Source organism: Carcharodon carcharias, chromosome 3 (genome assembly GCF_017639515.1).
Source record: "Carcharodon carcharias isolate sCarCar2 chromosome 3, sCarCar2.pri, whole genome shotgun sequence".
Lineage (NCBI taxonomy): Eukaryota > Metazoa > Chordata > Chondrichthyes > Lamniformes > Lamnidae > Carcharodon > Carcharodon carcharias.
The window spans coordinates 123,111,700-123,129,170 of NC_054469.1; the positions used below are offsets into that span (position 1 = coordinate 123,111,700).

The following is a 17,471-nucleotide window of genomic DNA, read 5'->3' on the forward strand; positions in this document are numbered from 1 at the left end:
CTACCAGCCAATCAGAGGCTCACAGCTATGCATTGCTGGCATCCCCAGCAGGAGTAGTGGGTGCTGCCAGCAATGCATCCATCTCGAGGAACCCAGCCCAAAGGTAAAAAATGGTGGGATGGGGTGCTACATGAGAGAGGGATTGGCGGCAAGAGCAGTGGGATGGTTTTCAGTAGATACCCCTTCCCAATGCCCAGTCCCTCAGTCAGACACTGAGTGCCTTTGGATGAGGGACCTTTTACTGGAAGCCCACAAGCAACATAGTTTGCTTTTCGAGCTTCCCGTATGGCGTGTTCCCCACCCACTACTGGGTGGATACCAGCAGGAGTGGGATGAGGTGCTTTAGTGGGCATTAATTGGCCAAATAAGGGCCTCAATTGGAGGCAGGTCAGAGGCCGTCCATGAGCCTTTCTGCCCGGACTTAATTAGGGCAGATGTGAGAAGACTATAGTGTCTCCACATGCCACCCTCCCACCCGATTAAATGTCCCCTGTCACCAAACTTGCCTCAGGGGAGGCATTGAATTCCACCCAGAGAATCATCACCAACAGTTGGCAACAAAAAAAAATGAGGCAAGGGTTATGATCTGAAATTGTTCAACTCACTGCTAAGTTTGGAAGGCTGCAAAGTGCCTAATCGAAAGGTGAGCTTACATAGAGCTTCACGGCAAGAGGTCAAGGATGGAAAGGTGTAGATTTCTGGTCCGGTAGTTACAGATTGTCCAAAAAATGGGGTCAAGGTCATAAGTCATTTTAAAGTAGTTTGTTAAGAAGCAACAGTTTAAATATAATGCATAAACTAAATAGACAGGAAAAGCCTATGACCTATGATAGGTGAGGATGGTTTACTGGTCCTGGACGACAATGCAGTTAGTGATGATCTCTAGTTGATATCGGTCACCTTCTGCTCTCTAGCCAAAGTTTTAGGAAACCCTTCTCCGATTTTCCTCCTTCTGAAGAAGGCTGCATATTGCCCTCCTGAGTACCCGTTTATATACTTTATTACTAGCGGCTGATGGTTTACCCCATGTCAACCACTTGTTCGATCCCATCTGACCATTACCAAGATCAGATACCCAAGGTAAAACTTCCCCTTATCCCTAACTTTGGCTCACGGTCATCTTTCAGCTTATCTCATGCTGGATGCCATTTGTTAACTCCTGCCAGACACTCGTCTCAATAAGGGGGGTACATCATATCAACTCAGGAATGTTTACATGGAGGCCTGTATCAGGAGACTTCAATGTGCGACTCTGAGAGCACCATTCTCCTTGGTTATTATTTTTGTTTATCTCAGTACCTGACTACTAAGAACTGTTTTTTTTTCCCAAACAGAGAGGGGGGGTGGGGGGGGAGAGAAACAACGTTTTTCTAGGGGTTCACAATTCCATACCTGCTGGTTTGCAGATTGTTAAAGTTACCATTTCTTACAAAGGTCAGAATGGGAGTGGATTGGAGAATTAATATGACTGGTGACTGGTAGCTCAAGATTTCCCAATCTAAGTTTAGTATCCCCATTGCAGAGCAGACTGCGTCATGAGCGATGTATACAGCACATTAAATTGAAAGAAGTAAAAGTAAATCAGTGTTTTACCTGGATGGATGTTTGGGGTCCTGAATGGTGGGAAAGGAGGAGGTAAAAGGGCAGCTGTTGCATCTTCTCTGCTTGCATGGAAAGGTGTCATCGGAAGGGGAAGGGGTGGTTGAGAATGTCAGGGAGAAGAGGGAATGATCCCTATAGAATGCTCAGAGGGGAAGAGAAGATATGTTTGGTAGTTGCATCATGCTAGAATTGTTGGAAATGGCAGAGGGTGATAGCTGAATGTGGAGACTGGGTTGGAAGTTTGTGATAAGGAAACCTGTAGTGTTTCTGGTGGGAGAGGAAAGGGTGACCACGGAAGTGTGGAAGATGTTCCAGCATTTTCTGCTTTGGTTTCAGATTTCCAGCATCCACAGTATTTTGGTTTTCGTATCCATACATTGAATTGTGCTTAGCCTGACAATAAATTGTCAGTCACATTTAAAAGAGTTGCAAAGATGGCTGTAAGCCAATGGAAAATTAATATAGGGGTACACTTCTGCGATTGAGAGTCGATCCTTTGTGTGATTAAAAGGAGCTCAAATCTGCATCAAAGCATTTTTAGTGCCAGATCTTGGAATGCTGAAAAACAGAAACAGGATTTCTCTGTTCACTCACTAGGCTCACAATAAATCAACTAGATATTGGATAATTAAAGGCACACCTAGGACCACAGAGGAACTTGAGCTCTTCTATAAGGGTGGTCTGAGATGTGGAAAGCAGAAATGAGCTGGAATAAAAATCCAACATATAGCATCGCTCTTTGCTGCAAACCCAGCTCACAGTTTGATCTTGGATCTCATACATGAGCAGAAGGAAAGGATCCCATTACTTGCCAAGGAGTTCTCAGCATTAAAGGCGAGCCATGTGGACATATTTACAGTATGTCACAAACATAACCTGCATTTATATTTTGCTGTCAGTGAAGAAAGGTGAGAAAAGTAAAAAGGACCATTCATATAAGTACCTTTGAGTCCTAGTGAATATAATTTTCAGTCTTGGCTGGACACTGTGCCCATGATAAACCAGAATACTCAGGTACTGATATGATAGAACAATTGGAACAGATAGCCTTCAATCAATATCTTTGAGATTCCTTACTGAGCAAAGCATTACCAGACTTGGGAATCCATCACCATTTTCCAGTGATTAGGCCATTAATTAGATTATGGAGGAAAACACTAGATTCCCAAGTGGGGTTACCAACAATGCAAAATCATCTGAAAAGGAGCACCATCTATATAACATACTGTCCAAGACCATCCATCACATCGCTATCAACACATTTTTGATGAGAAAATATAGAATAGGATTAGTGATAGAGAACAGCTCTACCAGATAAGAGCTCATTGCCCTTCTTTCAAAATAGTTCATTAAGGCCTTTATCTATACAACATGCTCGAAAGTCACAGAGTGAGAGACGCAGCCCATGAATGATCATCCCTGGAATAATGGCACTTTGTAACAGTGGGTAACTGCTGCCATCTTGCACTGAATCATAGCCCAGTGAGAGGGTATCTTGGATATATCATGTGTAAAATTAAATCTACTCTGTTTAGCTTTAAGTGAAAAGAAGTAAGTTTTAGATAATACTGTATCTTATACAAATAATTTGTGGATATATATTTTAATGTAAAACAATCCTGAGATTCCAATTTATTTTGTACTTGGAACAGCAGGGTGTCAATGAGTAAATATTTTGTACAAATAATTCTGAAATATATTTTATTATTATTTTAACCCATGCTGTGATATTGCTATTTTTGAAATTCCAAATGTTTCCTTCAGTTTCCCTTTTAATTTTCTTGACTAAACTTTTTCCTTCTTCATAAATGTGCCGATTGGTGCTGGAATAATTTTCTACATGTGACACTGGCCATGCTGTACTTCACTCAGCTGGTCATTCTTCACATGTGAATCTGTGATTGGGGTTACATTATTTTGCACAGTTGTGCTAGGTGTTCACTTCTATGCAGTTCAAACATGACCAACTGGATGGCAATCAGTACTAGCAATTTCCTCTGCCTTGCTCAAGGACAGCGGGCAGAATTTTCTCAGACAGATTGGAGTCCTGACAGCAGCCGAAAATGCGTGTTGATAACACACAGGGCCGGCTGTCGGGGATACCCCCTTGATTTTGTGGGCAGCGGTTCATGAATAAGCTGCTGCCTGAGTTGTTGTGTTGTGCTGAACAGCTGCCTGCCCCCTAGAGCTGCCGATCAGAGGGTCGGGCAGCCTCGGCCCGGCCAAATGGTGGCCACTGCTGAGGAAGACAGGGGCCCTGCAGCTTACACCAGGTAGGCTGAAGTAACATTAAAAAAAAACTTTTAAACTATATTGAAAGATGGAAAATCCCTCTGAGGTGCTCACTGGGGCTGTGGCGGCTACCTTCATTGCCCCCTGGGCTGGTGCTGGTAACATCCCCAACCAGCAAGGGGTCGATCTGCACTGATGACTGAATGCCAATTGCCTGGAAAGATGGCCATTAATGGGCTATTTGCATGTTTAACTTTGCCTCCTGTCTCATAGTGGTGGGAAGCTTATCTGAAACAAGCCCCACCATCGGTAACTCCCTCAATGGCAAGACACGGCCTCCCTGGTTCCCAGCTCGTGCAAGCTGGTGAAATCCTGCCCTGTGAATCTGACTGTAGCACATCTAATACAAGCTTAGACTGGCTACCTCATTATAGATTAGGATTCAACTTGGGAGATGTCTAACCTATAAGGCTCTATATTGTACCATACAATAAATCTATTCACTGAATTATCATAGGAACTGCAGTTATTTCTGCACGTACGCACTGATCCTCAATTACAATGTTCACTTGAAGCAGTCTTTACAAAGCAATGCTGAACAAGTGTACCATTTTGTTCCAATATTCTGCAGCACTTTTTGTGCCAGTCACATTTTAATAGCATCAGTGCAGGAAATAGGACAGTTTCCCACCTTTTGGCATCTAGTTGGAGAATCAAGCACTCCTAATCAAATGTGGCAATGACTAATGCAGAAATAAATAGGACCCTACCGCTATCTCAGAGGCAAAAAGACAAAGTGCTAACTAAATGCACTACTTAGTTTCTTCAAAAAATAAACATTTTTAAAGATTCTGCCATACAGCTTTGTGCCTGGTGGCATTTCCTCACTTTGTAGCTTCCTTCTGTAATGTTAGTGGGAAAGCTATGTATATCTCGAGGCCTGTCCTCAATGCCTCGGGAATAAATGTACCAGGAATGGTATTGGATTCCAGTTTAGTCCCTGCTGAGTTAACTAATTCAGCTCGAATGCTACAATTGACTTTGGTATCCTCAGGCTACAGGAACAGCAAAATAAATCAGCCAACTGGCAGAAAGTACAAGTAAGTGAGGATAGAACTCCTCACTCAGTGTTACATCTCCTGCTTGAGGCATGATGAATTAAGTGAGGTATAGAAAGGCTGGTGTTGCCTTTGGAATAGTACATAAATAAAAATGAAGACTTCAGAGAGGGGAAAAGGAAGTAAAAGGTTCAGGGGCCAGATTATTTTAGGAAAGGCAGGAAGATCGAGTCAGGAGACTTCCTAACCCAACAGCCCATCTCCTTTAAAGGAGCCCCTGCCCAACATATTTTCTTTTTGAGGTGAGGAGTAGAATGGAGACAAGCCTGCCTCCTCCAGAGGCCGGCATGGTGGAGTGCCTACCTCCATTTGCTGGGACACTGACCCAGTTTAAATGATGAATGTCAGGTCTCAAACTCTCGCCCCTCAACCCCTACCCACCCTACATGTCCCCTCCATGCCCCTGATGCCCCCATACTACCTCCATGCTGCTGCCATGTCCCCCATGCATCCTCCATAGCCATTCATCCAGTAACCACTATGGGCAGACCTCAGGATATCTTTGGAAAGGACATTTTTTTAAAAACTTCCAACAATCTAATAAGGCTTTCATATTTAAAGACACTTCATACTGAAAAAAATTTCCTCCATAACAACCCCCTTCATAAAAAATGCAAATCTCTGAAGAGATCAGTCTGTTATAAAAATAAACACTTATTCACTTAGAACACAAAGACAGATTGTCCTTTAATAATATCTTTTGTCCGTCAATCAAAATGTGAACACGGTCCTCTTTTTGAGACAAATGGCTCTGGGCCTTTTGGAACTCAGCCAGACATTCTTAATAGCCTCAGCTATCAAAACAAATTCTGGAAAATGTCAGCAATGGGGTCAGTTGAAATGGAAACACCAGATGGTACTTATTTTAAGCTGGGGCTACTGTTTCATTTCCAACTCAAAGCAGATTGCCTGTCAATCAATGAAGTGTAGCAAGTGCTTAGATTTGTTTAACATTCAACACCAGGGCCATTTTGTTCAAAGCTAAAAGTCATTGGACATTTAATTCTCAATCTAAAACATGACAGAGAAGTTTCTCAGCATGTTTGTCTACAGTTCTAAATGCATTGTGGCACTTTCTCCATTCAGAAAAGTACTGTAATGCATGTCAACAATAGTGGCCAATATAATGGACAATTTACCTTTGCAGGACAGAGCCCTAAAATCAATTACTGGAGTGGAAATGCATGTAACCTACAACATCTAACTATTGAAACTGAAATTACACTTTTCTTTGTATTTCAAAGCCTGTCAATGAAAGAATTCCAGGAGTAGCTGACAGTTTTTTTCTATTGGTTCCCCACAGTTCATGACAACTCAGCGGTGCCTTAAATCACATCTCTTACCAAAATGGGCCCAACTCCATGAAAATAGTGGGGCATCTGAGTACAGGATCACTATCCACACCTTTATTCCAGAGCAATTAAAATACCATACAATGCGAAAGGTAGCAAGAATCGGGTCCTGGCAGCACCTAAATACTCACACCTCTATTCCAACACAGATGGAGACACGAAGATTTGGGCCCAGATATTTGACTTTTTACCTTAATTTAAATTGGAATACTTTCACATGAATGTTTATGAATGTTCTCAGCTGCACTGAATATAATACGGCTGTGATCTCTGGAAATGTATGTTCTGCTTCTGTTTGACATCTTCTGGGAATCATCTGCTTATCACACATGCACAAATATCACATCCACCTTAGGCGCTGTAACCATAAACAATAACTTGACTATTATCTGTAAGTTGACTAGAATTGACTTAGCTTCTGTAACAAATCACACAAACAACTCTTCAATAAGAACAGTGCTTAATACTCAATAAATCCAGTTTATAATACAACTGTTCTGGCTTATAATGCTTGAATCATTGGGATTTTTCAGAATATATTCACCAATAATGTTAACCAAGGTTAGCTTATGTGATGTATTACTATGGAATATGATAATGCTAATATATTTTTCCTTTTAGATTGAGGAAGTTCCCGGGGAGTATACACAAGATGATTTAGCTGAAGATGATGTCATGTTATTGGATGTTTGGGATCAGGTCTGTCAAGAAAGTCTTTAAAAACCATACATGTAATTGGTATATGTGATAAATGTAACACAATTGTACGTAAAATTCATCTTCTTCCTACCCCACCTCACCACAATCACAACTTATGGGGCAGAATTTTGCATCCAGCAGGTGGGTGCGTGCCTGACCCGAACAGGCATAAAATGGTGTGAGATGATGTTGGGCTAGTGCCCCGATGTCATCATGCACTCACGTGATATTTCGATCGGCAGGTGCGTGCAAAAGTCAGAACAGTGCCCGAAAACAATTAAGTGGGCAATTAAGCTCACTAATGGCCCAGTTGTAAGCGATTTTTCGTGGCCCATCCAACTTTACGGTTGGTGGACAGGCCAATCAGCCATGCGGGCTTTACATTTTTGATGAAATCTCATCCAAGGGTGGGATGAAATCTCCGTTGGGAATCAAAATAAAAAGAAATATCTGGGGACTTTTTTTTATGAGGTCTGCTTTCAGGTGCTTGATCATGTTGCATGGACATTTTTTGCAGCATTTTTGTGCTTTCTATTATTATTTGGAGGTCTACAGCTCTCTGAGGCATCTATCTGCCTTCAGGCAGCTCAGTGGAATCGCTCACCAGCACCCACAGTGATGTTGGTGCCCGCCCTCTTCCTGCCCTCACCAGCAGAGCTGAGCTTTTCTCAGGGCATGTTTCACGTTGACTGGCTGTTAATTGGCCGTGAAACTGTGGTCAGGGGGCCAATTATGGTTGGGGGGTGGTTTCCCATCCGCTCCCGGGCCCGCCAATCGTGCGTGCCCGACAAGCGCAAAATTCAGGCCAAGGTTTTCTCAGATATATTTGTAATCAGGCTTTAGTTACCCTTATTTGGGTTTCAACAAAAAAACCCATTGTTATTTTGACACTCATTGACAGCTATTTGCTGACCAATTTGTAGTTGACTATAGCTGTTCAAATTCATTTCTTCTGACCCTGTTTATGATTTTCATGGGCTTGAACCAGTTCAGGTTAAGTTAAAAATCTGAACCAACCTGAGTTAGCTCAACCCTAACAGAGAGTCCTACATCTTATATCACCTAAAAGGATATTATTAAAGGCGATTTGAGAGTGTAGTGTTCTGCACATTGAATTGCTTTTTGAAATCAGAAAATATGCCCTTACGTCTGTAATTCCTCATCCAGCGAGTTCCTGAGTTATTGGGAGGAATGCCAAGCAGTAGCCAGGTCTTCCCCAAAAAAGGAAAAACTTATTAGGAGGGTCATTCCATGAAGCCTTAGAGCACATTGCCTCATCTCACATTGTGTGTAATGAGGCAAGAAAGAGATACACATATGTTGTGTCCACTAGATGGTATCATGAGGTGGTGCTGACATCCCTGTTTATTTGCAAACAGGCAAAAGTGGCACGGCCAAATATTGCTCCTGCTCTCTTCCCACCATCCTAAGATGTGATATTCATCCCATGCACCTCAGCAAGATGAAAAACTAAGTGAAATGTGTCCGGATATGAACCCGTTGGGCAGAATTCTCCGGTCAACGAGTGGGGACGGGGCCCGCTCTCCGACACGTTAAATGGCGGGCGGTGACGTCAGGCGGGCGTCCCGACATCACCGCATGTCATTTAGATTTTCAGTGGGCTGTGCTCCCGCCGAACTGTTAATAGCCTGTTAAGACCATTTAAATAGTAATTAATTCAATTAGCTGAGCTGCCCGTCCAACTTTAAGGCTGGCTGGCAGGCGAAGAGCACAGGCGGCCTTTGCATTTTTCATGAATCATCATCCACGGGCAGGAAGTGTTTTAAAAGTCAATAAAAATGTTAAAAATAATTCTTTCACATGCTCCAGCTCATGTGACAATGTCACATGAGGGGACATGTTTTAAAAGTTTTTATTTCCCTTTATTTAAGTTTACACATGTCAAACCGATCTCCCTAAGGCACCTCCATGCCTCAGGGAGATCTCTGCGGTCTTTCGCACGCATGTGCAAAAGAGTGCAGGGAACAACTCAGGGAATTCCCCCCTGCCCGCACAGGGAGCGCTCAGCGCTTCCAGGCGAGCGTCACGCTTAGCGGGCCTTAATTGGCTTGCCCACGTACAATGGTGGCGTGTCACCAATCAGGGGCACTAATCGAGTTGGCACCCGGCCCTGCCCACCCCTGCACAACCCCCCGAGGGGGTGAAAATTCAGCCCATTGACTTTTAGGTTCTAGTCTATCCTTCCGCCAAGCTATTTGACAGTGCAGTGTATTATGAAGGAATGAGAAAAGGAAAATGTTAATATGGAGCAAAAGAAAAATAAAATAAACTCTTAGGCTTCAAAAGATCCTGTTTCTGTGCTACCCTCCATGCGCAATGCCAACATCTGACTGGTGACTGCAAGTGTGAGATCAAATGATTGCATTTCTTCAGAATCACTCTCTTGTTCCATTTGGGCATTATATTCCCCCACTGCCTGGCTAGGTGGCAGTTTTTAGATATCTGAGAGGAAAAAGCACAAGGTAGGGTTAAGGGGAGGGGAGCGAGAAAGCAGGAGGTGCAGCTTACACCATTTGCTGTTTGTAAATCAGAAGAGATTGTAATATGAAGGGGAAGTGGGATGTAAAAATGTGGATTAGATAAAACGAGATTGTCATTTTCTGATTTCAACCTCAATCATGGCCACACCAATGATGGCTAGCACCATCTATGCTATTGGAGTGCCAACATAGATCCACATCTTTCCCCCACCAGTTAGTTGCTGCATCACCTTGTCATGTAAGAGAGAGGGAAGTGTGTCAATGAGTTTGGTGCAAAGTATTTGGGTGATATGGCTGTCACAGTTGAATAACTGGCAGTGTGTGCCAGTGATGCGGGTGTAATGATTGGGCAGTGCTTTAGGCTGGTGGTGCATTTGGTGGGATATGGCATTTGAAAAAAGATTCACAGACCTTGGTTATTTTTGTAAGTTTCTTGCATTGAGACCCTCAGGGTTAACTGCTGGCATTGACCATTGGCAAGAACGCCTTGCACTTCACAATTCTGGCTGTCTGCTCCCATTAGCTTCTCAGTGTCTGTCTGGATGGTCTCCTGCCCCCCCCGTGGGTAGGTCCTCTCTCTTCCTGTCCACCTCCTGCACCAGGACCTCCAGTGCTGCACCAGAGAACCTTGAAGTGTTCTGTCTGTTTTGTTGCATAATATTCACTCTTCCTGTAGTTTAGAGACTATTTCCCCAACCACTTCTAGCACCTGCTGCAACCAGAATGCACCCTCCCTTTAAGAGATACAGTCTGTCTTTAAGTGTTTTTTGTCTTCCATGAATTTGCTCGGTTGGGGGTGGTGGGGGGCGCGGGCTGGGATGGGGGTGCGCTGGTGCATGCGGTCACTCAACAGTATATTGTGCATGCCACTATCAATTAAATTATCAGACAGTGAAAAGTTTCCATGCTGCCTGCATCACAATGAACGGGAATGGGTTTCTCGCACATTGTGATCCCCATCCTTGTCTTTGGGCGTTATCCAATATTTTCCACATGTTGTCTTCCTTTGCAACATTGGCACTAATTCAAAATGTGTGTCTTTCAAATGGTGTTCAACCCACACAGTGATGCAGTAATTCAATTTTCAAAATACATTGAGAATAATTACTGTTAAATGCCAGCTGGTTAATAAGTTTCTGTGAAATTTTATGCATGTATAGGTGTAGCCACACCTATCCCTCATTATAATTGTCCTGGAGGCAGCTTATAAAGAGATAGATGTTGCAGCAGGTGTTTTTACATATAGCTGCCAGCATACAAGGTGAATGTTTAAATTGTTTTGAAATTACAAATGCAATGGTTAAAATATTTGCAGTGTGATCTGAGATCTGTAAAGCAATTGTCCATTAATGTTTAGGTCTTTGTCTGGATCGGCAGTGATGCCAATGAAGTGGAGAAAACTGAATCAGTAAAATCGGGTAAGTGCAAATTATCGTCACGTATCATGTAGAGGGATGATTTTCTAAGGGTAAAAAGATTAAAGATGATCAAAGTTGCAACAGAAGTGATCAATGGAAAAGGGCTAATTTGACTCAGAGAATGTAAATATTGTCATTCTCTCGATTTTCTTTCCCCTTCTCCCAACCTGTCTTCCAATTTTCTGCCCCTGCCCCTCTTGAAGCTCTTGACTTGTGCTTGAATACAGTTTCACATGAACTGGGCAGTATCATGAGGCCAACTGCAGTGCCATACTGCTATCCCCGGTGAGCTCAGCCAATTCAGCACAGACCAAGGATTGAACTGAGATTATTCACTTTCATTTTGGTTTACCAGTGAAGCCATGGGAAGTTCACAAGCATCCATGTTGCAACTGTTCCTGGCTAGCCTTGATATAAATCTAAACTGGTAGAAATCTACATGCCAGAAATCTTGGCACCGCCTTTGAGCTTTAATATAATGAACTTATCCAACAATGCCATGTTGTGCCACTGCATGAAATATTAATGAACCATTTCCCAAATGAAAACTGTCTGTTCCAATCAGCTCCTATAGAGATGCAGGCATTCCTTCGCAATGGAATAGCACCACTTGCTGTTGCTATTTCTCCTACTGTAACATCTACAGATTCTGCAGCTGTTTAAGTTATCTTAAATTAACAACTATATTTTTTTCTGGCCCTGTGACACACTTACAATTACTCTATTTGATGTTTAAAAATTAACAGATAAAAAGTAATTGGTTTCCCTTCAACTGTAGTTTATGTGATATACTGTGTAAGCATAGATCTGAAATTTATGATTACACCCTTTCAATGTTATTTCCTGTGTCTGACTTATCATTATTTTATCAAAGTAACATTATGATATGAGAAGGCATATTGTGCACAGCTGTATGTTCTCCCTCAATATAGGGTACATAACACTTTACCTTATGGACCAACAATAACATCTTCCTAACCCAATCAAAATAGCAGTAGAAACTTCACAGATTTATTGTCCAATACCCATTTTTAAAACCTGAGCCTGTAAAAAATGTAATTGTAAAAATCCGGGGAACGACTTTAACATCGGTGAAAGTGTAGGTTTGGGTTGGGTGGGGCGGTTAAGTTCTAGAAAAGTGCAAGCTCTGACCTGCAAACTTCCGCATTTAACTTCAGTGCGTTAAGGCGCATGTGCACAGAGCTCTTAGAAGAAGTGTGTTATCAATTTCATTGTATTAATCATTCAGTTACAGTAATCTTAACATAACTTTTGCAAATTAATGTGGGTGTATGGGTGCCCCGGTTTCCTGAAACTAGCCAGTAAAAGGGAGGCAAGAACACAGCAGCAATTGAGCTGAAGGCATGACAAGGAAAGATGATAATAAATACTGACGCCTCACAGCTGCCTTCTTGCCTGCTTGTGTGAAAGCATTGTTAACAATACTTGTGCTAAGAGATAACTTTTATAACTTTGGTGATGGCATCTACATTTTGGCGGATTATATGTCTGAGCTGCACTTTGAAGCTCTGATCCACCATATCAGCTTGGGTGTCACTTATGCTATGTTGCTTTGGACCTCAAATGAGGACCAAGATGACCAGCAGTAACAAGATTGGAATGATAGGAGTTGCGACAGCCCTCTGTACATAGACCTATAGCTCCACAGAACAGAGATCAGCAGAGAGGTACAGCTCGCAGATCATACCTGACACACAGAGTCTACAAGCAGACAATAAGCTTCCTCAACATGTTGGATTGCCAGTGTCTCAGAAGACTCAAGGTCTTGTATTAGGTGGTAGCATACATTTTCAGCCTACTGGAACAAGACCTGTTGCAAAGTGGACCTGGTGGCCACACTAATCAGTGGTTGTCAAAGTCAATAAGCAAGCCATTGGCATACTTGTGCTTCAGGTTCCTGGACAATTCTGGAGGTGCTCTGCAGTGGGCAATACATTACCCACCCTCTGCCCCCAACAACAAAATCCAGCCCACAGTATTGAGTTAGTAGTACTTATTTTGTCTGTGTTACAGTTTAAAACATGAACTCTTGTGGCGTCATTTTTTCAGTTAATAACTGGGAGTTCAAATTTCTTTTAAAAGTCATTAGTCTCTAGAGAGATTGTAACAAATCTCATCCTTGTTTTCAAACATAACCTCCATGGTTTCACCTCTCCTTAACTCTATAATCTCCTCCACCTGTACAATCTTCCAAGATATCTCTCCTGTATATTGGCAATATGAGCATCTCAAATTTTGATCAGTTCACCAATGATAGCCTTCAGGTCTTAAACCCTGGAATTCCCTCCCTAAGCCTCTCCACCTCTCTACCACTCTTTCTTCCTTTAAGATGCTTCTTAAACATATCTTTGACCAGCTTTTGGTCATTTGCCCTAATATCACCTTATGTGATTCGGTTTGCTTACACTCCTGTGAGGTGCCTAGAGACACTTTACTACATTAAAGGTGCTGTATAAATGCAAGTTGTTGTCATTGTTGAGAAATGGATAACAAAGGTTTAAGTGAGCATCTAAATCAAAAACGAAATTCCATTCAGGTTTAAGCTCATGACACCAAAGTTATTCTTCAAATGAGTTTCTTCAAGTGATACCTCCAATCATCTACTGAAAATAATATTACTTTAGTAATGGTTAATTATAAGGGTCAGTTTTCTTCTACAAGAGACTTTTTTAACCTGTTGGTTGATTGTTTACAGCAGGGGCTCTTTTTTTGTTTCTGAGGCTCTCTTCCCATGTTTAAAACAATCAGAGACCCCGTGCAACTTTTTCTGTATAAAAATAGTTATAGAATTAGACGTTTTTGCCCATTATTATTTTTGTTTTAATGTGAAACTTGTTACTGGTCTGAAAAACAAACCTGGCCAGAAGTGGAGGTATCTTGTACAAGCACACAGACATATCATGATCCTGGCTCATCCTGACTCTGTTCTCTGTATTCATTGATGTCATTGCTGAAAATTCAGCTTTGCATGAGTAGGTTGTTTTAAATAGGATCCACACTGTCAATGCAGTAGAAGAAGCAATACTGTATTCAGTTGCACCATTGTCAATGTGATCATGCTTCTTGTGATGTCTGCACACATACATTTTCCAGCAAGGGCACTGGATGGTAATCAGGAGTGGGAATTCTTGATTACTTTTTTACCCTTCCAACTGATGTTGGAGGCACGCAACTTGCCATTTGATTCAGGACGACTAACAGACGACAGCCCAGGGATCTAACAAAGATACCACCGTGCTAGTATCACATTGGGATAGTGCATTTACCAATAATTATTCAGTGGAAGCTAGTATACTGGCTATGTATCAACATGTATTACACACTACATATTCTCAAAGTAGGCATCCCATATAACAATGTGTATTGCCAAGCATGAATTCAATGAATTAGACTGTCACAATACATCAACTTTGACTTTTTATTTTGAGATTTTATGTCTAACTTGCAAACCCATACATAGCCATCTATGAGAGCAAACTAATTTAAAACCATTTGTTTAGATTCCTCATCAAGCCAGAAGGTACTATACCACATCAGTTAAGCCCTGTCTTTATCCCCTTGCATAAATTTCATATGTAGCTGACTGTGTTTATTGGACAATGCAAATATAATGTCAGTGAAAGCTATTCATGTTAATTACTTAGGCGGCAGTGAAAGAGAAAACCCAATGAGAGAAGGAAAATAAAAAGAGAGATTGTTTGGCCTAAGAAAAGAACAAATGATTGGATTGGGGAAAAAAATTATAACAGGATCTGGGCTTTGGGGCAATAAGAACTAAAATTGATTGACTGGTAAAAGACGGGCATTTGTACAGCTTGGTCCCTGTGCTGAGTCTTTTTTCTTGTGAAAGTAAATTCTGAGACAACATTCAGATTCTTAAAACAGAATATAAGTCAGCAACAATAAAATAATGTAACTTGTGAACAAAGATCACTGAACATGTAGATGACAAATATGGAAATGATCAGCAGCGAGCTGAATGAATAAATTTAGGAAGAGGAAATGTTTGTGACTAAAAAGTTGATTGATAAAAATAAGCATATGTTAGAAGCAAGTTTTAGAGGGGAGACTTCTAGTCCATGTCTATCTGTTTCTAAAAGCAGAGGTTGACTTTTGCAGATTTCCCTATGAAGTCATGTACCCTCATTTAAGAATCCCTGGTCTATAGCAGCTGAATGCCTTGAAATCAAACTGAAAAAAATGTTTGCTGCCACATTATGAATCTCATATTTTCACTTTACTTAAGACATCACAAGATCTCAATTTTTCTCCCCACTCATGCAGATCAGACCATTTTGAATGTCATTGCAAATACCACCTAACGTTTTGTTAGGCATAATATTCAAAAATTTTAAATATAACTCCTAAAAACAGTCAATATAGCTTCACAACACCCGAATAAATGTGGAATTATCCTTTTTCTTGAGACTGATGAGGAAAACATAATTCAAAAACAGGATGACAAGAGCACTCCCAAGAGAATATTAATAATGGAGTTCCCTACAAAATATTGCTATCTCCATAGGCGAGAACAGTAAATTAAATGAGACACCATTAGGTTTAATTTTCACTGTCCATTGCAAAACAAGCAATGCGCCTGAGTCTCAATAATTAAGAGGTACTTAATGCAGTATTGACCACTAACTATCATGCCACAGCTGCCAGTGTTGCATATTTCAAGATTCTATTACTCATTTTTTGTGTATTCTAAAGAGACCCATTAAATTAAATTGAGGCAGTTACAGGTAAAAGGGAAAGAAAGCAGTTACAAAAGAGCCTGCCTGGCCAGTAGATAAACTAAAGTTATCAATCAGAACTCATGGACTTAAAAGTTAGAAATGTCTCTATCATGCACCTGCAGGTATTTCCTTGATTTCCTTATGATTCGGATAATGTAACTTAACACCAAAGTATGTTATACTGTATATTCCATATATTTGAATGCCTGCTTCCCATAATCCCCACTGCATCTCTGGTAAGTGCATCCCATTTAGAGTGTAGGTTTTGTCAGGTCAAAAGGTGGAAAAATCAGCTGCCACCAGACTGAGCAGCCAAAGCCCTTTTTTGTCCACTGTTCATAAAATAAAAGGGTTAAACTACCAGTCAACAATATGGACATTCCTCAGCAATTATGAAAGTTCTGACATAATAACCAAAAAGATTCTACAAAAATACCAACCCAATTGTCTTTTTATTACAGCATATTTCTATGTCACTAGTTAGTACAGTAACTTGGCATCATCCCCTTGCTTTCTTATTGAATTGCATTGATTTTTACACTCTGTCCCATGGAGAACCTCTTTAAGCCCTTTCCTGCCTCTCCTCACTCCTTCCCCAAGGTGTCTTTATTTGAAGATTTAAGAGCCCTAGCATTGTTTTATGACTCTTCATGTTGCTGTGCCTAGATCTGTGCACAATTCTCCAAGCATGACTTCAGTCAGGGCACAGTATAGCTTAACTCTAAGGATTTGCACTTGTTTACACCATTCTCCTGAAGTTTTCACAACTCTTCCATTGAAGTTATGGCAAATGAGGAAGAGAACCCCTGTGAAAATTTACCCTGGTGATAAAAGTGGACAGACACTTCCATTCTCAAGCATTGATATGCATCACTTTTATTTGGAAAAAAATGCACTTTCAGTGAAGCATTTACACAGTTTTCCACACAATTTGTAACATTCATCTGTTTTCTCTCCATATTAGCAAAACATTATATTGATTCAGATCCTTCTGGAAGGGACAAAGGGACCCCAATCATCATAGTGAAGCAGGGATTTGAGCCCCCAACATTCACAGGTTGGTTCCTTGCCTGGGACTCAAACAAATGGACAGGAGACAATATAAAGAAACAAATGGCTTCACTCAAAGTGGCATAGAATGCAACCAGCTTGTTGTTGTAATTTAAAAAAAAAATCAACTGCAAACCTGCGTAAAAATTATGTAACCAATAAAAAAATGCCTGCTTGATTCCAAATGTGAATGTATTTCTGCTGTCTTTCCAATGCTTTTGGTGTACTACTGTTAATTTGAAATCTTTAAATTTTTGTAATGTTTGCATTCTGTGATTGCAGTAAAATAATAAAGTGGTTGATCAGAAACAATTACATCATATGTAAAATTGTAAAAAGTTTGTAATCCATTTGCAAGTAGTTAAATCTCAAAACTATCAACACAGAGTTGATGATCAAAATTAGGCCAAATAATATTCATTTTTAATGTCACATATACCATAATAGATTCTTCATTAAAAAAAATTGAGTAATAAAATTTAAAAATTATATCTGCTGTGTATTCACCAATGTATCCAATACATATTGGATTTATCTCACAGCAATACAGAGATGACACTGCTTCTAAATCTACAAGTTTATTTACAGTACTTTAAAATATCTCAGCAAATACAGGATCTCTACACATATGCTGTCATCCCAGATTCCAGAAACATCTATCTGGGACAGCTTTTACCGGTCAGCGAGCAGGAGCGGGGCCAACGTATAAAATGATGTGGGGTGACATCGGGCATGCATC

At 40.9% G+C, this 17,471-nt stretch overlaps 1 protein-coding gene across 3 annotated transcripts in view; it reads left to right on the forward strand.

The window, feature by feature from the left end:
- Nucleotides 1-17,047, forward strand: part of scin (scinderin) — a 153,701-nt gene extending 136,654 nt beyond the window's left edge. For all 3 annotated transcript variants that reach the window (XR_005942622.1, XM_041184253.1, XM_041184252.1), the window contains exons 14-16: nt 6,926-7,003; nt 10,862-10,922; nt 16,647-17,047. Coding sequence is in view for 2 of the 3 variants with exons in the window: in XM_041184253.1 (XP_041040187.1) it covers nt 6,926-7,003; nt 10,862-10,922; nt 16,647-16,819 (312 nt within the window). In the remaining variant the exon portion in view is untranslated. The remainder of the gene's footprint in view (nt 1-6,925; nt 7,004-10,861; nt 10,923-16,646) is intronic.
- The last annotated feature ends 424 nt before the right edge of the window (nt 17,048-17,471 follow it).